The 24,676-nt window shown below is 39.0% G+C and overlaps 1 protein-coding gene across 3 annotated transcripts in view; it reads right to left on the bottom strand.

Annotated features, from left to right (window-relative positions):
• HPSE2 (heparanase 2 (inactive)) overlaps window positions 1-24,676 on the bottom strand; it is a 602,725-nt gene that overhangs the window by 193,405 nt on the left and 384,644 nt on the right. For all 3 annotated transcript variants that reach the window (XM_044752780.2, XM_070485653.1, XM_070485651.1), the window contains exon 6: window positions 14,883-14,930. In XM_044752780.2, the coding sequence (XP_044608715.1) occupies window positions 14,883-14,930 (48 nt within the window). The remainder of the gene's footprint in view (window positions 1-14,882; window positions 14,931-24,676) is intronic.

Here is a 24,676-nt window from a genome sequence, read left to right as displayed (position 1 = left end):
CTGAAGATATGGGAAGAGTGGTCACATCTCCCATTTAGCTTCATAAAAATTTTAATGTAACACAGTTTACACCTTTTTCATGACTCTTGCCATGGAAAGAAATTATTGAGAGACAGTGAATATATTTTTTCATCTCAAAGTAGTATGTATAAAAGTCAAGAATATGTATGGAGGAAAATAGCATTTTCAAAGAGGTACCACAATATTCAATATAGGCTCTGTGGGTCATTTTGAAAGATTCTACAACATAGTGAACATTTAGAAATGTGACTTCCATAAAAATGATAATTAATAATCATAACCCAAACTTATTAAACACTCATGATTATAAGTACTATGCTAGATGCTTTATATGCATCATCTTATTTATCCTCACAACAATGCTACATGGTGGGAGCTAAGACACCTAAGACTCCCCTCTATCTTGGAACCTTGGATCTAACTGCTTCCTCTGCTTAGAACACACTTCCTCAGGGTACCTGCTTAGTTAACTCCCTCACCTCTTTCACATCTTTGCTCAATTCTCACCTTCTCAAAGATCACTCTATTTAATACTGCAGTCTGCCCTCCTCCCTTCAGCACTTCCTTTATTCTGTGCCCATCTTCCTCTACTTTATATGTGGGACGCTTACCACAGCATGGCGTGCCAAGTGGTGCCATGTCCACACCCGGGATCCGAACCTGCGAACCCCTGGCCGCCAAGAAGCAGAACGTGCGAATTTAACCGCTGCACCACCGGGCCGGCCCCTATTCCAACTTTTGATCTTCTAACATACTACATAATTTTCTTATTATATTTACTATTTATTGTCTTTTTTTTTGAGGATGATTAGCCCTGAGCTAACATTGGCTGCCAATCCTCCTCTTTTTGCTGAGGAAGACTGGCCCTGAGCTAACATCCATGTCCATCTTCCTCTACTTTTTTATATGTGGGATGCCTGCCACAGCATGGCTTGACAAGTGGTGCCATATCCACACCTGGGATCCGAACCGGTGAACCCCGGGCCACCAAAGCAGAATGTGCACACTTAACTGCTGTGCCACCAGGCCAGCCCCTGTTTATTGTCTTCTACTTACCCTTCTCTCTTCCCACCAACACCCACTCTCTCCCAGAATGTATGTTCCACAAGGGCAGGCATTTTTGTCTGTTTTGTTCACTAATCTATCCCAAGTGCCTGGAACAGTGCTTAGCACAGAGCAGACACTCCACAAATATTTTCTGAATAAAGGAATACCTACTTTACAGATGCAAAAACTAAGACTCAGTGCAGTTAAATGACTTGTAAAAGATAAAAAGCATTAGAGCCAGAATTCAAAACCAGACAGTCTGACTACAGACTAGCGTAACACTTGTTTTATGGAGGAATAAAGAAAGTGAGGGTCAGGAATTTCAAGTCTAAGCTGGCACCTAGACCCTTTGATTTCCCATGATGTTACAGGATGGATAGATACAACCAAATGGCACCTCTCTGGGTGGGCTCCAGGGTGATTGAGACAGGACAACACTAGGAGCAGTTCAACTAACCTCATCTTATCAACAGAGTAATTAAGAGTAATTTTTCAGGAACTGAGACCCCTTGTCCAGTTCAGGCCAGTTGAGACCACCAACCCATGAAGTGGGCCTGAGCAAATGCCTGATAAGTGACCCTTTTGATGTCAAAGGGCTGAAAACTCTACCCTCAGATCATGCTAACGCCACTATTTTGTGAACATGCATCCTATGGAGAGCCAGGAAGCTTGACTATGCTTGTGCAGATCATCAATTACCTCACTTCTCCTTACCTACAATCAGCTATCTTCACACTTCAGACTGCCCTGCCCTTCATCCCATAAATTTTGCCCCAAGCCCTGGATCAGGGAGACAGATCTGAGAGCTGATGCCTCCTGTCTCCTTACAGATTGCTCTAGCAATAAAGCTGATTTATCTTCCCAAAAGCTGGTGCTGTAATAATTGGCTTTTTAAAATGTGCATCCAGTAAGGAAACCCTATTTTTGTGCAGTAACACTGGCAAAAAGATAGAAAAAGTGATTTGGGGATTTAATGGAGACTACACAGCCTTCCGGAATTAGGCTGAGAGGAAAGCTACAAGTACCCCCCACCCTGGGCCAATGGTAAGGAGCCTACCACCCGGATCACAGGTATTATTATGCCTAATTTACGAAAGAAGGCATTGAGGCTCAATGAGGTACTGAGCGACTTGCTCAAGGTCACACAGACCATACGCAATAAGGACTTGAATTCAGTCTGTTAGACAGGAAAACCCATGCTCTGGATCACTTCTGTAAAGAATTTGGCACATAGTTTGACTCCAGAAAATACTTAATTAAAAATAAAATACATATATAGGTGTGTGTGTATAGTCTTCTCTTTCTTAAAACAAAGAGCTCTCTGATTCTTCAACTAGCTTTTAGAAAGTTCTCTCTTCCTTTTTCTCCAATTTTTTTGCAGCCAACCTCCATGTGTCATTTATGGCTCCCTCCTTCCTTATCCTTTCCTTTTTAAATCCTCTGCAGCAGGCATTTGTCTAGGCATAGATCTCTCTGGGGCCCACAGGGATTTACTTCCTAATATAGTCCTTACTTCCTCCACCAGGAGCACCTCTCCCTTTCTACTTTCTCTTCTGGAAGAAGGAGACTAAGCACAGCTTACCAAAGTGATCACTACAGGGGTAAACTCCCAGCTAACTAAAGCCCATGAACGTTCCCAGGGGGGAGGATCTTGTCTCTTTTTTCTCCCTCATCTACCTATAACATCTAGCACAGTGCCCAAACATCATAGATGCTCAATAAATATCTTTTGAATGATTTAATAAATAAAATATGACAGAGTTACCCCACAGAACCATGCAGTTTCCTCCTTTGGTTGAAAAGACCATAAGCAAAAGTACTGAAGCATCTGCAGAGTGCTATACAAATGCTCAGTAATAGAATCTGTGATAACGCCTGTATATTCTATAGTGAGGCACTTTCACAAATACAGAGATTGAGAGGGATCATAGAAAGATAGAAGGAGAAGGAAGAAGGGAACTTACATTTTGTGAGGGCTCGATATATTGTGTGTACTGTGCAATGCTTTTCATGCATGATTTCATTTAGTCTTCACCACAGTTCTGTGAGGTGTGCATTAATCCCATCGTATAGATGGGAAGACTGAGCTCTGAAGGATTTACTTTCTCCCCAAGGCCATAAACCTACCAAGCGTCAGAGATATCCTGTCCAGGCATGTTCGACTTCAAAGCCTTTGTTCTTTCTACCAAACCATAATGCACAGCTCTTTAGGTACTTTGCTTCCAAAATAGTTTTAAATAAGTTTTAGCACTCTTGTGAATCACTCACATTGTTATATCTTTCTCCCAATTTTTTTCTAAGTAGGGTCCACATTTTGTTAGCTCTCTTTTCTATAAAATTGAGTATCGATGTGATGGATTCCCTCAGCTTTTCCTTTTAAGCAGAATCTTTGCTTAACAAGTCATTCTAATGTTCCATTACCCCTGAAAATGTTCATGAATTTCCAATAGATGCTATTCTCAGAGTCATTTCGCTCACACTTAGTTATATTGTGGGCAAATCCCTAGTTGCTCTTGCAATGACTTTTAAAAAATGTTCATTTTATGCTTTTAAACGTAGCGCAAGATCTAAATTATAAAATTGATTTCTTAAAATTGATCTTTTCAAGGCTACAGCTGTAATATCCCACCATATTTTGTCTTTCTGCAACAGCAGAAGTGAGGAATGATGTACCTAAGTGCGGACTAAGACCAAAGAAAGAAAAGTGCTGACTTCTATATAAGAGAAAGACTTACTGAAAATGAGATGACTTGAAGCTATGACTCTGACTACAAGGGGCAGGAATTTACTAAAGGCCAATTCCTGGGACAATTTTTCTTATATATTTTCCCCCATCCATGTCAGAAAAGAAGCTACTGAAGAAAGTTTTATGCCAAAAAGTCTGGTGACAAATGTATTCTTTGAAATCAGATCCAGGCAGTCATCTTCTGTGGCAGTGGTTCTCCAGCTTTAGACTGCATCAGAATCACCTGTAGGGTGTGTCAGAACACGGATTGTTGGGTGGTGATTCAGTGAGTCTGGGGCAAGACTGGAGAATTTGCATTTCTAACAAGTTCCCAGGTGATGCTGCTGGGCTGGTCTAGAAGCCATACAAGTTAAGTGTGCTCTCTGGAGCGTAAGTGCCCAGGGGCTACCGATGCTCAGTCAGAAGTCTCCAGGGTAGTAGTTCTCCACCCTCACTAAACGTCAGAATCACCTAAGGAATTACTTAAAAATACTCATGTCTGAAAAATAACAAATGTCGGAGAAGTTGTGGAGAAAATGGAGCCCTCATACACTGCTGGTGGGAATGCAAACTGGTGCAGCCTCTATGGAAAACAGTATGACGATTTCTCAAAAAGCTAAAAATAGAAATACCATACTACCCAGCTATCCCACGACTGGGTATCTATCCAAAGAACTTGAAATCAGCAATTTAAAGAGACTTATGCACTGCTATGTTCATTGCAGCATTATTCACAATAGCCAGGACACGGAAGCAACCTAAGTGCCCATTGACTGATGATTGGATGATTGGAAATGGTGTATATATATATATACAATGGAATACTACTCAGCCATAAAAAGACAAAATTGCCCCACTCCCAACAACATGGATGGACCTTGAAGATATTAAGCAAAATAAGCCAGATAGAGAAAGACAAACACTGTATGATTTCACTCATATGTGGAAGGCAAACAAACACATGAACAAAGAAAACGATTTGGTGGTTACCGGGGCTAGAGGGGTGGAGGGGTGGAGGGGTGGAGGGTGGGCACAAAGGATGAGCACCTATAAGGTGACTGACAAATAGTAATGTATAACTGAAATTTCACAATGTTGTAATCTATCATAACCTCCAAAAGAAAAAAAACCTCATATCTGGACCACATAGCCATAGATGATTTTTATTCTGTTGGTCTCTGATGGGGCCAGGCATTGGGAACACCTGGGTTTGCCTAACTTGATAAACATTAAAAATGGCTTTCATACTTTTTTAGAAATTAATTTTTAAACTTTGCCTTATTAAAAATAGTCCTAGAGGAACAAAAAAGCAGACAGCAGGATTTCAGGTTAAATATGGTGGTTTAAAAATAGGCATTTACTAAGCTCCCTCCCCAAGCCCCACTAAAACAACAGTAATAGGACCAAAAAAAAAAAAAGGCATTAACCTACAAGATCTAAGAGAATAGGACAGGAAAACACCACAGTAAAATGTTGATATTAGAGAACAGAAGGAAGGGTGGTAACTGACTTAGCTGACCAGGGGAGGCTGAATTCTCCACCTGTGCATTCTTTTAGTGAAGCCTAAAAGCTTTTTGCTGTGGAACCCAGAAAGTCTCAGGAGCTGGAAGCATCAGGCGGCTTTGAGAAAGGGGGGATAGGTGGGCTGAAACAGGAGAATTGGGAAGCAGCTAGACCTCAGATCACTACCCTCACTCTGCATCAGTGATTATTAGACTGTGGTCCAGGGACTCCTGAGGGTCTCCCAAGGCCCTTTCAGGCCTCCATGAGATCAAAACTATTTTCATAATAACACTAAACTAAGACAGTTATTTGCCATTTTCACTGTCACTATCTCACAAGTGTACAGTAGAGGTTTTCCATAGTCTATATGACATGTGACAATGTTATTGCTCTGACAATTAATGGAATGTATATTTGAATATATTTGTTTCCTAGACTTTTCTAAGGTATGGTTTTGGGGTATAAATGTGTATCTTTTCAAAGGTTAACTCAGTTTATTCTCAATACTTCTACTGTGTTCTTACACACTATTTTCTATTATACATATACAGCTATAATTTGTGTAACCCCATAACCGTCCAATAAGTTCTTTTGAAATTCCAACTTTTTCTTATGCCTATATGGAAATAAGAACACTTTGTTATCTTGTTTTATGATAACATTTTAAAATTACTTTGAAGAGTTTTATAAATTTTAAATTTAGAAAAGCATCTTACAGAGTAGGTTGTCATACTGCATTGGCTAGAAAGGTGTACAAGGCAGCTGAGAGAATGATAGAGCCTCGTACAGTTGACACTACTGAATGCCTGCTGCATAACAAGTCAGTAAAAGAAATCACCCCAGCACCCCTTCTCAACAGAGTGACTTTTTAAATTAAAGATCTAGCTGCAAACATGAAAACAAAGCTGTATTAATAAATCTCAGGATATTAATATCTGGATAAGTCTACAGATGTAGCTTTTTTTCTTGTATTCATCTAATACCAACATCAACTAATCATTGATAAAGATCTTCTTTTATGCAAATGGCACTAAAATACACTTGGTGTATTGGTACTAAGTACAAATGGTGATGAAATACATAAAGTGTTGAATAATTCACTTGACTGTCATGGTTGGTACTGGAAAAACTATGTTGACATCTGGACTGATGGTATAAAGCAACAGTGGGTAAAACTACTGGCAGCTTAGCATAAGTCAAGTCAGGAGCATCAAACTGTACTGGTGGTCATTGTCACATATTTGCAATAAGGCAAAAATGCCAGTTTAACTTAAGAATTCCCTTGATAAGGTAATAAAAATGATTAATTTTACTAAATTTTAACTCCCGAGTATGCATGTGTAAAAATATTTTGTATGACTAAACGAGAAATACACACAAAAGACTTCACCTCCACAGCAAAGTATGATGGTTGTCTTGAGGACAAACACTTGTATGATTGTTTGAGTTGCAAACTGAATTGGTTGTTTTTTTCGTGGAGCAACATTTTTACTTGAAAGAAAGAATGACTGACAGACAAATTATGGTTATTCAGACTAGGGTATTTGGAAAACATTTTTCTCAAAAATGAACAAAGTAAGCCTGTCACTTCAAGGAAAACAATTGATATAACTTGTTGCTGATTACACATTTTGAACTGTTCAGTGAAAATTAGAATTTTAGACTATCTGTATCTGCCACCACGAGCTTGTCGGCTTCCCAAACTTAAAGACTTTACTGATTAGGTCTGTGGTGATAATAATAAATGTGCTTTTTTTGATGTTTTGTAACAAAATGTGTCAACACTTGGAAGATTTGCATAACCCACAACTCAACAGAACAATATTTTGCAAATGGTTAATGCATGATATAAAATCATGTGTGGGTAAAAGATACGTTCAAAACACAAGACAACAGATTTTAAGGCATCAGAGTATAAAAGTTCACTGATACAGCTTCATATTCGACATTGCAACTAATCTTTAAGAAACGATCACTTGGTGAATTTTTGTATAGTATACGAGATTAGCCACAATGATCTGAAAAAAGGCTATTAAAACACTCCTCCTCCCTTCTCCAGCTACATATCTCTGTGAGGGCAAACTTTCCTTGTATTGTTAAACTGAAACAACATATGGCCATAGAAACATAGAAGAAGATAGGAGAATCCACATATCTTCAATTAAGCTAGGTGTTAAAGAGATTTTCAAGAATATAAAATGCCACTCTTCTTCCTAATGTGTTTGTTTTTTTGGAAAATATAGTCACTTTTTATAAAAATACATTATTTATGGTAAAATTTAATGGGGTTATTATTTAAAAATAAATAAATGTTTTAAAAATTTCTGTTTTAATTCTAATACAGTAAATATCTATAAATAGATCCACATAAACAAAAGTTTTTAGGACACTCAATATTTTTCAAGAGTGGAAGGGTCCTGGGACAAAAAAAGTTGGAGAACCACTGCCCTATATAGTTGAGAAACTGCCCCATTTCCAAGAAAGCCAAACACTAGAGGTTGGGCTAGAGTCAGGGCCACCAAGCATAGTTGAGGTGGAGGTAACCATACCGAAAACAAGAGGACTATGTAAAAGGCTACATACTAAACAGTGAGCTATCCAGCCCCTTTCCTCGGAGGTGAGGATGCTCGCAGATTTGTACTTCCAAATTGGAAGAAGAAAGATTCTTCTCTGGAAAAACTAAATTGTCCAAGAGAAAAGACCAACAGATAAAGACAGGAGTCCCCTAATGTAATAACCTAGTCAGATCACCCTACGTAGACCCGCACTAGTTGAGAAGAAATGTCCATGAATGAAAACCATCCAATCAGCTTGTCATGCCTCTCTCTTAAATAGGAGAAGGGATCCAAGGATCATTGGAGATTTGAGGAAAATAATGTGAGAGACAGAAGCCAAAATTAAAAAATGGGAGTTCGAAAAGGGAAGGACACAGAGGAAAAAAGTTTAATGCAGAAATTATAAGAAAACTATTGGAGAAAGGAAGGAAGGAAAGAAGGAATAAAGGAAGGAAGAAAGGAGACAGGGAAGAGAAAAGAAACAAAATAAAGAAACATAACTAAAATTGATATCTTCAGAGAGAAATAGAAAATATTGCATCCAGAAACAAGGAAAGAAGCTATAAGAAGCCATAAAAAAGGAAGTTTTGAGGAATAAAAAGAGCTTTTGGATATTAGAAATGTGATAACAGAAATGAAAATTTCAACAGAAAATTTAGATGATTAAGTAGATTTATCAGAAAACAAGAAAAAACAAGGAAGAGAAAAATATATAAAAATTAGAATACTATTTGAGGAGTTCTGATATCTGACTAGTAGAAGTTCTGGAAAAAGAAAGCACAAAAAATAAAAAGAAAGAAATTATCAAAGAAAAGAAATTCAGGAAAATTTCCTTAAACTGAAGGGCATGAATTTCAGACTAAGAGGGTCCACCACACACCTAGTGAACAGAATAAAATGAGAGCCACATAAAGGATCGCTGGAGACAAGGAGAAGATCTTAAAAGTACGGAGAGAAAAGACAGGGCAAATAAAAGGATTGGAAATTGAAAAGGCATTGGATTTCTCAATAGTTACAAGGGAAGCTAGAACCAAATGGAGCCAAAGCATCAAAATCTGAGGGAAATCTATATGCATCCAAAATATAAATCAAACTCTAATACAGTTCTCAACGTGCTTAGCTCTCATTTATCTTTTCTCAGGAAGTTCCTGCAAAAAAATGTTCCACCAAAATGAAAGAGGAAACCTCAAAAAAAGGCATGTATCCAACAAATTAGAGAGTCAGAAGGAATCCCCAGGATGATGGTAAAGGGAGCTCCCAGGACAACAGCTGTGCAGGAAGCATGGAGATCAACTAGTCCAGATGGGACCAGAGGAGACCCTGCTCCAAGAGAGTATCTCCAGCACAAGATGAAACTGATGGCTACCTGGGGTGTTTGCACAGAGAGGAGATTTACCCCTCAGGTACAGTGTTTAGGGATGAATTAGAAATAGATTAATAGGAAACTAGGCAATGAAAAAGAGACAGTTATTATCTCCAGGGAAAACAAAAAGTAGTGAAAGAAAGAAAATGTAATCATAGCACACCACATTCTCTGCCATGAATCATATTTACATAATAATAAAAATGTGAGCACTGAATTCTGATCTAATGAATATTTAAGACATAAAATACCAGAGGATGGGGAAAGGTAAGTACGTTTCAGTGTGGGAAGAGTTAGGGAGTTCTGAAAGCTAAATTCACATCTTCCATAGTAGGAAATTACAGATAATATTTGAATTGGGAAAAAATCAAGAAATAGCAGCATCAGACTCTTGTAGAGAAATATGGAAACAAATATTAGAAGAAGTGGCTAAAATTGTGACAAATGCTTCTGCTTTTACTGATAAAAGTAAAGAATTGTATAGTAAAAACGATATATCCACCACCTAGGTTCTACAATTAACATTATACTATACTTGCTCTATGACACGTTTATGATCTATCTATCCCTCTATCCGTCCATTGACCCATTTTATGTTTTGAGGCATTTCAAAGCAAGTGGCAGGCTTTGGTACACTTCAAGCCCTTCTCACATCACATCACTCTGACTTCCTCTTCTATAGTTACATCTTCCTTCCTTTGACCCCTCTTTTCACTTGAAAAGAATGTGTGTTCAATTGTAGTCTACAAATGTTCAATTAGGTAAAGCTAATTGATAGTGTTACTCAACTCTTCTATAAATCTTCACATCACTCTGACCTCCTCTTCTGTAGTTAAATTTTCCTGACTCCTTTTTCTGCCTCCCTCTTCCACTCTCATGATTACATTGGGTCTAACTGGATAATCCAAGATAACTTCTCTACTCTAGGTCAGCAACCCTAGTTCCATTTTCAACCTTAATTCTAGGAATACAATTTGTACCCTTACTTATCACAGTCTTTTTTAGAGTAAATATTATATTACTTCACACAAAAGAACCTTGCAACAGTGTTATTCCATCTACTGCCTCCTACCTTCATCATCCTTTGTGGTATTATTACATATATTTTTACATCTCTATACATTTAAAATCCCATGATATAATGTTATATTTTTGCAATAGAGTCAGTTGTTTTTTATTTTATTTACTTATATATATATTTTTTTTTGCCAAGGAAGATTTGCCATGAGCTAATACCTGTGCCAATCTTCTTCTGTTTTTTAGTATGTGGGTCACCACGAGCACAGCATGGCTGCTAACAGTGTAGGCCCATGCCTGGAAACCAAACTTGGTCTGTTGAAGCGGAGTGTGCTAAACTTAAGCACTAGGCCACCAGGGCTGGCCCAGAGTCAGCTGTTTTTTTAAATAAATTAAAAGAAAAAATAGTCTTTTATATTTATCTACAATTTTACCATTCCCAACGTGTTTTATTATTTTTTGAGATCCAAGTTTCCTTCTGATGTTACTGCCTTTCTGTCAGAAGAACTTCCTTTAGTATTTCTTATAGCACAGGTCTATTGGCTTTCATTTATCAAAAACATCTTTATTTTACTTTCATTTTTAAAGGATATTTTTGCTAGATATAGAATTCTGGCTTGACTTTTTTTCTCTTTAGTTCTTTAAAGATGTTGTTCTATTATCTTCTGTCCTCCAATGCTTCTGCAGACAAATTAGTCATCATTTGGATAAACAGCTGACCATCTTGCCCTTGTGGCAGCTGCAGTTGACACTTTATTAGGGTGAGTCTGTTTTGGTTATACATTAGACTTAGGGCAGATCCTTAGTCTTGGAACATAGATTCTATCCCTGAGGTATAACTCTTTTAGTTTTCACCAGAAAGCATAAGATGTTTATCAAGTTCCCCTAAATTTGCAGGATTCAAATTCTAATCTCTGTCTTTCATGTGATAGACAGCAGCTGAAATCTCTGTTCAACTTTTTCAGGCTTCCAGCTGTTGTTTTCTACCAGGCTCCTTGGAGTCTCCCTTGAATATGCACATTTCAGGGCTCAGGCAAAGATTTCAGGAAAGTTTATATGTATATTTTATGTTTTTCCCCACAGCTTATTTTTTCCAAAATTTCTAACTTCTCACTCCTTCTGACACCTCGAACCAATATGACCACATATTTTGTTTGAGTTCTAGCTACCCCATACTGCATGGATTCTTAAGTAACCACAGATCTCACCAGTACCATTCACTTTTTTCAAGTATTAAATAACTTCCTCTGGTTTTTGCTGCCTTTTGGTCACTCTCCAGTGTGTGTGTGTGTATGCGTATTTTTTTTTGGTCCAGATTTAGCATTGATATCTGATATAAGCTATTCCACCATTCCTGTAATTGGAACTTCACCTCACTAACTCTTGCTGGATTTTCTGCATAGGTTGGTGGGCAGGATCAATCATTAAGTCATGTATCTTGGTCCTCAAAACCCAAAAGCATGAACTTCCAAATAAAAATAGTCTAACTATACAGATCTGTTTATTTATCACCTAAGATTCAGAGTTCTGGTTGTTCAAGCTCCATGCTAAACATCTCAGTATTGAATTGCCGGGTAAATATTGACAAATTTTATGTTAGCTCTTTTTTTTCTGAGAATGACTTAATTTCTTTTATTTTTTAAGAAATTTTCACCTCAGCATTTCCTAGGGTTAGAGAAACATGGCATTTGGCTTTAATTTTCACTGAGTCCTCCTGGCCAGGATTTCCTGGAATTGTTCCATGATTATTTCAATTCTTGACTGAAAACTATGGCTGGAAGGGATAAATGGTAAATTCTAGGTGCTACTTGTTGTCCTCAAATGAGTGCTGATCCTGGAGCCAAAAGAAACACAACCCCTTGCCTGCTTTGGGGGGTATTTTTAGAGTAGTTGCAAACACATGGTATTTATCTTGAGAGATGGCCAATATTTTAAAAATAGCTAATAAAGAAAATGTAGTTATAAAAAATGTATTTCTCCATTATAAAAAAAAAATACTGTGCTTACTTCATTCCATTTGTGCTATGGAGAGTGCTTGATAGGGAAGAAAAACTTTCTCTGATTCCTCCCTGTCAGCCATGACAATTGAGCAAGCCTTACATTCTTACCAATAAGTTTTGTACACTGAGCTCATTATTTCTCCCTACAAACATTATAAATTCTTCAAGCTTCAGCCTTTATGCTACATTATCCAGATAGCCTTTGGCGAGGACACTGAAAAGGATTTGAATTCCCCCACTAGAAAGTAATATTTTCAGTAAAGGACCATTGTCTTGTCATCAAAGCAGTAATTGTTAAGAGAATAGCCCTTGGAGGGACACAGACCCAACTTCAAGTCCAAAATCTGCCACTTCCTATGTAATCTTTGGATTTTCTACAACTTCCTTTAAGTTGTAGAAAACCAGAAATAGAAATACTCCTGACCTGGGGCTGGCCTGGTGGCACAGCGGTTAAGTTTGCACGTCCGGCCTCTCAGCGGCCTGGGGTTCACTGGTTTGGATCCCGGGTGCAGACATGGCACCACTTGGCAAAAGCCATGCTGTGGTAGTCATCCCACATATAAAGCAGAGGAAGATGGGTACGGATGTTAGCTCAGGGCCAGTCTTCCTCAGCAAAAAGAGGAGGATTGGCAGTAGTTAGCTCAAGGCTAATCTTCCCCCTCCGAAAAAATACTCCTGACCTCATTTGGTTGTTGTGAGGATCAGACATGGTAAGGTATACAGAAGTTTGCAACAGTTTCTGCCACAGTGATATTATTATTGTTGCTGTTGTTATTTCCCCCCATAGTAAATGCCCAATAAACAGGTGCCTAAATAGATACGTGTTGAATTGAATAAGTGCTATTCTTGTGAGAGAGAAAAACACATGAATTACAGAAAGAAGTTATGAGGAAAAAATAATTGTAGCTATGATAAGTACTATAAAAAAAGAGCTAAGAAAGAGAATTAAATGGAGGACCTGTTTTAGATAGGATCATCAGGGAAGGCCTCTTGAGGGAGGTGACATGTAAGCTGAGTCTTAAAAGATGAGAAGGAGCCAGCCACACAAAAATTGGGGAGAACAGCATTCCAGGCTGAGGGAATAACACGTACAAAGATCCTGAGGCAGACATGCACATGGCCCTTCTAAGAACCAAAAGATCACCAGTGTGTTGGGAGAGAATGACACCAGAGTGGCACCAGATGCAGTCAGAAGTTAGCAGAGGTGCTGGCCCCATGGCCGAGTGGTTAAGTTCGTGCGCTCTGCTTCGGCGGCCCAGGGTTTCACTGGTTCAGATCCTGGGCGCGGACATGGAACCACTCCTTAGGCCATGCTGAAGCGGCATTCCACATGCCACAACTAGAAGGACCCACAGCTAAAAATATACAACTATGTACGAGGGGGCTTTGGGGAGAAAAAGGAAAAATAAAAATCTTTAAAAAAAAAAAAGAAGTTAGCAGAGACCAAGCACAAAGGGCCTTATAGGCCTGAGGAGACAGTTTGGCTTTTGTCTAAGTACAAAGCGAAGGCACTGAGGGGTTTTAAGTAAGAGAGGACAAGATCTTCAGACCTCCTCAATCCGTCATTCACAAAAACAAATTGAAGGTGGATAAGGAATTTCTTTGGAAACATTTGGAACTTGCTGTTCAGAGAAACTAAGAGTATAAACATAGAATAAAATATTTTCCATTATGATTGAAATTATTGATTGCCAACAACCAACAAATCTCTTTTGGGATGTTTAATAAAGATTTCCTCCACTTCTCTTTCTTGAACAACTGTCATGAATCCCAAGAGATACTGTGATCCACTTAAAATGGAGGATAGACAAGAGGAGTAAATACCCTTGGCAGGCAGGGTTAGAGTAGCTGAGAAAGATGGCCAGAGTTGACAGCTACGAGAATGGGGGTACATGTCTGAGCTGTAATGACCACATTAGATGAGAGATGATTTGGAAGATGCTGTGGGATAGATTTCTTATAAAAAGAAAGGGCAGGATTCCAATATAAAACTGGTGAGACATTGTGAGATACTGGACATTCCAGTACAAATGCCATAAGGAGACAAACAAAATTTAAATTTATATGTCAGATAATTATCTTTATAAGTCAAGCTACTCTTAGGGTAACAGGTCTCTGCCATTGTAAGCTTCTTCCTGGAATGATGGAGTTTATGCTCTCTTGAAACTGCTTCATTCCCTTTGGGTTTTTTTTACTTGCTTCACATTAGTGACTCTCTTGGCATTAATTTAGACCACTGCCATTAATTTAATGAAGTGTTTCTATTTTCACATGATATATTGAGCAATTAAAACTATTTGCTCTCTTAAGAAAATTTATTCCCAAGGAAAAGCTTATAGGGAAATGATAGTGTGTTCAGACTTCCCATTCCTGTTCACTGATGACAGATTAATTTAAAAGTGTACATAATAGCTGAAATTTCCAAAATGTGTCACTGTTGTTTTTGTTTTGAAACAACAAAACAAAATTATATTACTATGAGACTGTATGCAGCATATGTCATAAAAACAGCTTTGCAGTTAGTTTTAACTTTTTTTCTTGGAGGATGAAGAATAGCTTATTAAATGTCAGCCAAAAACTTCATGACAACTAATTATCTTTCATTTCATAGCAGCTGATAATAAGTAAAAGCAAAAAGGGTGGATACCTACTGTTGCCAGGTAACTGCATCCACTGTGCTTCCTGCCACCTTCATGAATCTGTAAAGAACAGAAAGAGCACAGATATTGTAACTTAGAGTAAACCATCTCCTCAGGGTTAAAATAAAATAAGCTGAGTCATAGATCAGCCCAATCCCTGGGCAGCTATGCTTTCTGAGAGGGTCCACAGCCGTATTCATGGCCTATCCACAGCTATTGGAAGTTAAACTGTTCAGAAGGTGAAGGTTATCGTATTTTCAGCTCTCCACACATCCTTCACCATCTGGAAATCAAGACCACAATATGACATTCTACCTATATCTGTCTTCCCAAGCCCATGCCTGATGGCTCCCACATTGATTTCCCTATGATCAAAACATATCTGTTCCATTTTCTATTCTCTAAGGACTCTGAGATCCACTAGGAAACAAATAAACAATAATATTTCCCAAGGATGACAACACAATAAATGCCTTTGAAAAACCTCAGGCCTCTCCTTCTGAAGAGACCATGGGAAAAGAAAAAACAATTTATTGGTACAAATATAAAGCACTATCAAATATTCCCAAATGATGGGCTGCCACACTTATCTGAGTGTAGAAACCCAAGCACCATATAGAGAAAGCTAACCATTTCTGCAGCAGCTAAGTAGAGAAGCGTCATCTGACAAGCATGCTCAGCAGCTAAGTAGAGAAGCGTCATCTGACAAGCAAGCCGAGACCCGAAAAGCACATAGCAAAGTCTTACTAGCAATTCTCCATCCTCCTGTGCTCCTGGAGATTACAGGAGAACCAAAGGGCCAGGAGGAAGCGTCCAAGGCCTCACAATGCCACAGAGTATCATAAATTGCAAGTCTGTGAACAACTCAATTTACCTACTTGCCTCCTCCTTCCCCTCCACATGTTCTGAGGCCATGTACTCAGTGCTGTCATGGTTAATGTTACTATTTGAGAGAGTTACCACCCAGACAAGGAAATCAAATGGAACTTCCTCAGTCTTTAAGATAGTCCTTCCAACCCTGAGACTCTGGAGGGGATTTTTTCTTCAGACAGAAACAATCTTCAATCAGTACTTCATAACAAAGGACTCTTCCACTAGGAAGGGAGTCAGTGTTTTGTCAGGAAGGCCTATCCCTGCCCTACCCTAGCATAATCTTCCCAGGCAGACACATGGGCAAAGGGGTTGCTGTGCACTGCCCAAACAGAGGCTCTGCTCTACCGCAATGGTGAAAGCGGATGAGTCTCTGCAGGACTGGGCGAGAGATAGAGAATACCAGGACTGTTGCTTAGCATCAGCGTGAAGTTTATAAAAGCAGATGAAAAGGAAGGAGAGTAGGGAGACAGGGAGGAAGAGAGGGGAAGAGAAAAGGGGGAGAAGGAGAAGAAGGAGGAGAAGGAGGAAGAAGACAGGGGAAGCGGGGAGAGAAGAGAAGGAGAAGGAGGAGGTCAGGAGAAGATGAGGAGGAAAAGGAAAAGGAGAGGAGGAGGAGGTAGAAGATAGCAGAAGGAGCACATGAGGAGGAGGAGGCAGCTCGGCCCTTGTCTATATGGTTTTGCTTTTTTCTCCAGTATCATTCAGCAGTCCAGGAGCAAGAAGATGGGAAATGGAGCATGAGCGTGATCAAGGAATGGAATTGGTTTGATGGGCAGGACAAAATGTCAGTGGGAATTGGAGGGAATATAACATTTACTGAGTACCTACTTAGTACCAGCCATTCACATGTATTATTTCTTATAATTCTCAAAATTGCTTTGCTTGGTGAGGTGGATGTTATTGCTTCTATTAGACAGATTACTAACTTCCCTACTGGCTAGAGAAGTTGTATCTCCAGACACCCAAAGAGCCCATTTTTATAGGGTCATTCCGCCCCTCCTAGCAGCACTTCTTGGGAAGTAAGACAAAGGTACCCTCTACTTTTGGAGTCCATGGATTTCTCTCTTCTCCTCATCTCCTTTCCCTAGTCCAGGAAAATCTCTTCAGTCTGCAAGGGTAGCTTCACTCTTCTCACTATTTCTGGCGCTATGCCAAGGATTCCCCCTTTGGAATTCAAAAGCCAGAAAGGCTTGTCCATTGTCTTTTCCATCCTGCCATGTGCTAGCCCTGAGTCCATAAGCACACAACCAGCTCCCTGCTTGAATGCAGAGGAAGAAGATGGAAAAATACAGTGAGAAAGAAAACAGATTGGTCTCCAAAATACTATCCCTGCCACGTATGTGCTCTGAGCAGTGGAAACCTGATGCTAATCTTAGAAGTAGAGTGACCCAAAAACAAAGAGAGGAAGATAAAATTTTGCACCCCTTCCCCAGGATATTTTAGAAATTAGAAAAACTAGACAAATTTAGATACAAGTGTCATCTTAAAAAAGAAATAAAATACATGAAAAATTTATTTACATGGGCTTTACTCCTCCAAAGTAACTTCTAAAATCTCTGAAATAGAAATATTTTATGTGGAACTGTCTCTATTTACATATAAAAATAACCATAATGAAAAAAACACTGACATTTATAGTGCTTTCTCATAATATAATGTTTTACAGCTTCTTATATGTACAATTTCACATAACCCTCAAAACAACCCCAGTAGGTAGATATTTCTAATTTATAGTGGAGGAGGCTGAGTCTCATAGAGGTTATGTGAACTGCTCAAATTCATAGAGCTAATGTGGACTAAACTGAGTTCTCTGATTCCAAATCCTACCCCCTTTCCAGGATCCTATGCTGACTCCAAGCTGTTTTCACTGAGGCCAAGAAGCACAATACAATTCTAAGATGCAAAAAGTAAGTTGAATTTTTGCCTTGAGAAAATACTACCATATTTATCAGAAAAAGAAAACAGTCCTAAGCACCTTCTTTGCTTGTTGGCTTCCTCTCACAGACTTGAGCATTTCAGTGTCTATTTGGAAGACAATGTGCTGGAGCAGATACAAAAGGTGACCGACTCAGGGCCTCTGCTACAAGACAACTACAGCAAAGCCAAGAAGATAGATGTTGAGACAATTAGCTCTCAGAGTCTCATGTGCTGCATTACTGGTACAGACTAACTGCTGTGGGATAGCAGACAAGGGTGCAGTTAGCTTCACCTTCTATGGTGTTAGAAGAGGGATAAGCATTGAGAAAAGCTTCACATCGTACATGACTTTGAATCTAGCATTGACAGAAGGGTAGGATTTTGCTATGAAGAGCAGGCCAGGCATAGGAACAGCTTGAGCAAAGCAAGGAAGAGTCAAGGTGAGTGTGTCCTCAGAAGTCCAGCATGGGTGGATGTCAGGGGACAGGTAAGGGAGTAGCAGGAGGTCAGACTGGTCAGATCACTAGTTGACAGTCTGTGATGCTAACATGTCTGGGCTTTATCCCTTAAAAACTAGATACAAGTCCAGGTCCTATTTATCTTTGTATGACTAGCACCCAGCATAATATTGTAAAACACAGCTAGCTCCTCCTTCATGTATATTTGTTGGATTTTATCCTGTGTTTAAACAAGCGAGGGCATGTCAGGATCAGATGTGAGCTTTAGGAGGCTTATTCTGGCTATGGTGAAGGTGAAAGGTACTGGTGAGGACAAACTGGCAGGAGGTGACTGCAGAGAGGTGGGAGGCTTTGAAATGTGAGAAAGAAAATAATACACAATTGAGAAACACTATTGGAGCTCTCAGGAGGGCTTGGTGGGGTGTTTAAATGGGGGAGAGGGTGTAAACAAGGACCTTGAAGTTTGAATTGCAGTAATGCTATTGCCCAAGATGGGCAACCCAGGAACAGACTTTTGATGCTGATGTTGGTGAATGTATTCCAATCCTCCTGAACATGCCTTGAAGAACTTGAGGTAAGTCATCATTGATGAACAGCTATGCATTCACAAGAAAATTAGGAGGAAAAAGAAACATCATCAGTGCCCTGCCTGGCCACAAGGCTCTAAACAGGCAATTAAGAGCTCATCTAATATGGTGTCTTGGAAGTTGGAGACTGGTTCTTTATGATACTACTATCTGGAGACCCTCACATGCATGAGACAGTTTGTTCTGCTATAGGTTGATAATTAAGTCCTTAAATAACCACCCATTATCAAAAGCAGCATTATAAAAAGAATCGGAAAACTAGAGTTAGGAATATTTAAAGTAATGCTAATGTTTTCTCCCCATACCCCTAACCCATATCCCTCAAAGAAAATCTATAATATCAATAATTAAATATGAAATATACCAGACCCATATGTAGAATATTATATAGTTTACAAATATTTGAAAATTGAGTATAGGAAAAGATCTACCATGATCCTAGATAGGAAAATCAATTATTCTTCCTAAACAAATTTATGGGCATAATGAAATTCTGGTTAAAAAAAGAACCCAGCAGATATTTTTAAAACTTTGCAAAATCATTCTAATATTCATCTGAAGAAGCCAGGAAAATTCTGAAAAGTTGGAATAATTAAAGACATTTATTTGCTCTACCATTCATGAAAATATATCATAAAATTTATAATGATTAAAATTTCCCAGCTCAGGAATTAGTAAGGAGATCTATTAAACAGAAAAGATTTTTTAAAATTCATACATAAGAATGTATTACATGAAAAAGAATTTAGTATATGAAAAAAATTTTTTTTTTTTTTAAAGATTTTATTTTTTCCTTTTTCTCCCCAAAGCCCCCCCGGTACATAGTTGTGTATTCTTCGTTGTGGGTTCTTCTAGTTGTGGCATGTGGGACGCTGCCTCAGTGTGGTCTGATGAGCAGTGCCATGTCCGCGCCCAGGATTCGAACTAACGAAACACTGGGCCGCCTGCAGCGGAGCGCACGAACTTAACCACTCGGCCACGGGGCCAGCCCCTGAAAAAATTTTTTAATATATGATTTGTGGCTATTTGGAAAAAAAGCTTCAAGTCAGATCCTCACCTAATATCTAATTTTGCATAAGAAATCAAAAGAGTAAAATATAGTTTAGTTTCATTATATTTTTTAAAATATTTTAATCACAATTTAATATTTTTAAACAAACGATATTATCTTCTTAACTTTTGTAGTACAATGAAGCAGCAGAAAAGTTATTTTAGCCAACTTTGAGAAAACACCATCATATGATATGTGTTCACATGAAAATTGCTAGAAACTACATTCTTCCTTTTTTCCTCTTAGCAAAATGATGAGACTAACCTCAAACATATGGGAGCATTTCTACACTTATTCTGAAGAGGAAAAATCTAATTTGCAAATAACGTCAAACAAAATATGCATTTCCAAACACTACCAAGATGACCAACACACCCTTGTATTTTGAGAAGTGTAAAAAATCTCATCCAAAATGGGGCAAATATTCTGTCTTCAGAAGTCTTTGAAGAATATTGAAAAAAAAATAATAACCAGAAAAAGAAAAACCAACCACAGAAATTACACATAAAAGAAACTGATTAGACAAAACTCCAAGAAATAGATATTACAGTCAGTGAGTTTGGGGGTATTCTCCCTACCCCCATGTTCCTTCTCTGAAAATTTGGGCTCTCTATCTCTACTTTGCATCTCATTGCTATACTCTGTTTTTATATCCATATTGGCACTGTCGAGGACAAGTCCAAAATGATCATAATTTTCTTTGTTCAGATCTAACATTGATGGATTCTTCTGCTCTCTAGTTCTGCCTGTTTCTCAGAAACTGGCCCAAACCACATAAATGAATAACTTCAACACAGCTGCAGAGTGCTCAGCAACAGTAATATTAGAGGTGGAATAACATGCACACAGACTAGTGCTGTCAGGAGTGAAATACCACTGGGAAAGTGAAATTCTGTTTAGAGTCTGGTATTATCCAAGGATTTTCAACCATCTACTTCTATTCTAATCCCTAGATTTAGGTCTATGAATGTACAACTAAAGATAACCCAGCATGTAAATAACGACAAGAGGGGAAGACCTTGGTTTTCCAGGGTTGGATGTCTCCATACATGAATTATGAAGACAGAAATCCTGGATGACTATCTCAGAGAACAAGAGGTGTCTGCCTTCATGCTGACATCCAGTCATGCAAGAAGGATAAGAGAGGGAAGGGGCAGGGACCTGTATCAGAGGAAAATGGCCAGTGCCAGGCAGACCTTTCAGTATTAGGGGATCTTTCCCATTGGAGACAATCTGCTGCTATGGAAAAGAACAAAATATCCCCTTTCATTGTGAGAGTTCCTTTCCTCCCCCAAGGGACCCCAAATCTGGGAGAATTTCTTTCCTTTGTTATCCACCTGCACAGATGACGTATCTGAAATATTGTTGAGCCTTCTCTCCCAGGGCATATCACAGCTCTCTCTTATAAGGCACATCTTTATTCATGGTCTTTGCGGTTTGATTTCTACTTCTGAACCACAGAGTACAACTCTAAAAATGAGATTCTGAATTTTGCTCCCAGGAAAAAGGATAAATCCTTCACAAGGAACTGAATGTCCAAATGAGTACAAACTTCAGTAAGAGTGCAACAGCCTGATCTTTCTTTCCTTATCCTCAAAGAGAATCCTTGGTTGCATAACTAACATGAATAAGATGTGACAGCCATTCTACAGAAAGGCCTAGGAAAAACCTGTGAGGAAATTATTCATCTTAGGTTACAGCAAACCAGGCATCTTCTATTTGGTCTGAAGCCACCCACTTTTCTATGGTTAATTTATATATTGAGCTATACTAGGTACTGTATAGAACAAATAAAATATTGACATCTCTCTCTGTGTCTCTCTCTCTCTCTCTTTCTCCCTTGAATCTTCCCTTCCTTTCTCCCTCTCTTCCTTTTCTCTTCCTACCTCTATTTACACATAATATTATATTCACAGTAGGCTGATAAATAGCACAGCTATATGAACATTAACTTTAATGATTAGTACAGTTCCCTATTTAGATTTCCCTTCCAGCTTACAATTCCCTTAATTTGATAGATTTGTAGAACTTTTTAAAAATTTTTTGCTCCTTTCCTGAGGAAGATTTGCCCTGAGCTAACATCTGTTGCCAATCTTCCTCTTTTTGTATGTAAGCAGCTGCCACAGCACGGCCAATGCCAGACAACTTGTGTAGGTCTGTGCCCAGGAACCAAACTCAGACCACCAAAGCAGAACACGCTGAACTTAACTGCTAGACCACTGGGGCTGGCCCTATAGAACTTTTCATATACAGGGACTTGAGATGGGTGAGACTCTTCAACCAATCTCCCTTGCCCATACAAGTCACACCCATGAAGTTTAATTTAAGGGAGATTTTGAATGAAGAAAGGAAAAACTGAGTTAGCTACCATTTACTGATTGACAGGCACTTGGTAAGCAGTTTACATAATGTATAAGGTTGATAATATCACTTTCATTTTATGGATGAATAAACTGTGCTCAAGATCACCCAGGTAATAAGTTACAGAGCTAAGATTCAAACCCAGTGCTGACTCTAAAGCCCTTGTTTCGACCATGCAGAGATGGTAAATTTGTGCTATCAGTGGTGCTGCTCCTTTTTTCTGAGCCCATGGTAGATATTGGTAATAGATCTCAATACTGTCTCACTACTCTCAGAATTAGCCTAAGAACCCTTCTCAAGACAGGGTGCCAGGCACTATTACCTGGACCTGGCCCCCAAGATCAAGCCTATTTTTCTGCTAATGTGGTTGGCAGGAGGGAGTCTATAGGACAATGCCTGAAACAAAATAGAGGCAGATGTGAGACAATACTACATAAAGGACAAAATAGGTTGGTTTGATTAGAATGAAGAGAAATGGCAGGGGGATGAGGGATGATGAGAGAAGATGCTAAAATAGATCTGGAAGGCTATAGCTGGACCTGGAAGGTGCTGGTTAGAGGAATATTAAGAGAGACACATTATGACAGTCTAAAATGCTGCTGAGGAAGTCATAAAGTCTTGGATTCAAGCAAAGAAGGCTATAACTGACGTGATATGATTTGCCCTGGCTGTGGAGCCTGGTGGGAAGGAGAAAAGATGCATCAAGATGTCATGATGAATTTCACAGGGAAAAACAAACTTTTCAAAAGCTCAAGCCCTGGTATGAAGCTGACTTTATGAGAGCAAACACTGTGGAACTAAGGTGGATAAGGATTATATTTTTTCTAGTATGCTAGCTCCCGTGACTTCTTCAAAGATGAAGATTCAGGGAAACAGCACCACAGAGTAGAAATAGCAAGGGCCCAAAAGTCAGACAGATAGCTGATTTAAGACCTGGCTCCACAGCTTATCAGCCATGTGACCTTGGCTAAGTTGTTTAACCTCCCTGAACCATTACAAATGGGGAGAACAGCATCTACTTCCCAAAGGGCTTGTGAAGATTAACAGGTTAACATTTATGAAGGAACAATGGTACTGCCCAGCATACAGCTCAATAAATGTGAGCTTGGTAAATAATTTAACATCTGTGCACCTCCATTCCTTGATCTGTAAAATAAAGACAATAAAGCCTGCACTGCCTATATTACAGGGAGATGGTTCTCATACTTTGGTGTGCAAAGAATCCCTTGGGGTCTGCATTCAAAATGCCAATATCTAGGTCCCATTCTCACACATTCTCATTTGGTAGGTCTGGGCTGGAGCCTAAGAATCATGCAGCATTTTTAAGAAGCTCTCCAGGTGCTTTTACGCAGGAGGACCATGGGCTACACTTTTGACAGATTCTGATCTGAGCAGCACCTGTTAGGATGGGCCATTCTTGAAGGAGAAAGTAGAGTTCTAAGGGAAAGTAGACTAGGGAAGGGAGGAAAGAAATGGAAAAAAGAAAGTGAGGACGAATATTTCCCAAGACCATCTGTTTCAAATCTAAGTCTATGTCGCTCCAGCCTCCTTCTCCAGTGTTCTTTCTAACCCCCATCTGACTTCTATAACATTAAAAGAAGAGAGAAACATCCTTCATCGTAACGGCAATAAGTGATAACCTTGAGGTTGGGTAAAGAATTAGGCTGTTTCTCTAATAAGGAAAAAAATAAAATAAAAGAAAGCAAGTCTGTAAGTAAGTAGTCATTAACACAATTCTCAGCTAGGGAGCAGACCATTGCAGTAGCCAGTGCTTCTTTGCTAATGAGCACTGAACAGCTGCTGGGAGGCCTTTCCTTCCTCTAGAGGCAGAGATGGAAACTCTCTTCTCATGAAAGAGGAATAAATTGTTCTCTCCTCCTGCTGTTTGGTCAAGTCAAATAACTCTTTCACAGTTGAAATAAAACAGAACAATTATTAGGAACAACATTGTAATAATTACTCAGTGCACCAAATTGTCCCCAGCTGTGCATCTTCCCACTCCAAATGAGAATGTAAGCCGGTTTCCAGGCAGGGGGTAGAGCTGTGATCACCCTTATTACGCTGACATAGTATGGCAGCTAATCTTTCTAGTTCCTGTCCTCACACAATTCTACATCGAGTCACATGCAAAAAAGCAGTTAGAAAAAACCTGCTTTTTCATCTTTTAAATACACTTCTTCTCTTAAAAATTGTAGCTGACATTTCTTTATGTCATCTGTGTCATCTGTGCCAGGAACTGTGGTAAGCACTTTAAATTCAGTTTCTGATTTGACTTCACCACAAGTCTAAGAAATAGGTAATTTCATTAGCCCTATTTTACAGATGAGGAAACTCAGGTTTTAGAGAGATTAAATAATTCCTCAAGAGGACCTAGCTAGAGCTAACCTGGATCTCATCTAGTTCCCAAGTGCATGCTCTTCACCATCCCGCTATTTTTTCCCTGATCCTGCTATATTGGCTCACTACAGCAGAAAAGAGAAGGCTGTTGTTTTAATATGTCTTTATGGAGGAAGGAACCCATGAACTCAAAAATGCCTAGGGCCCACAAAAGTCATAATG

The sequence above is a fragment of the Equus asinus genome, chromosome 2, assembly GCF_041296235.1.
Source record: "Equus asinus isolate D_3611 breed Donkey chromosome 2, EquAss-T2T_v2, whole genome shotgun sequence".
NCBI classification, from domain to species: domain Eukaryota; kingdom Metazoa; phylum Chordata; class Mammalia; order Perissodactyla; family Equidae; genus Equus; species Equus asinus.
The sequence above is the reverse complement of the archived record's forward strand: the minus strand, read 5'-3'. Positions and strand labels throughout refer to the sequence as shown.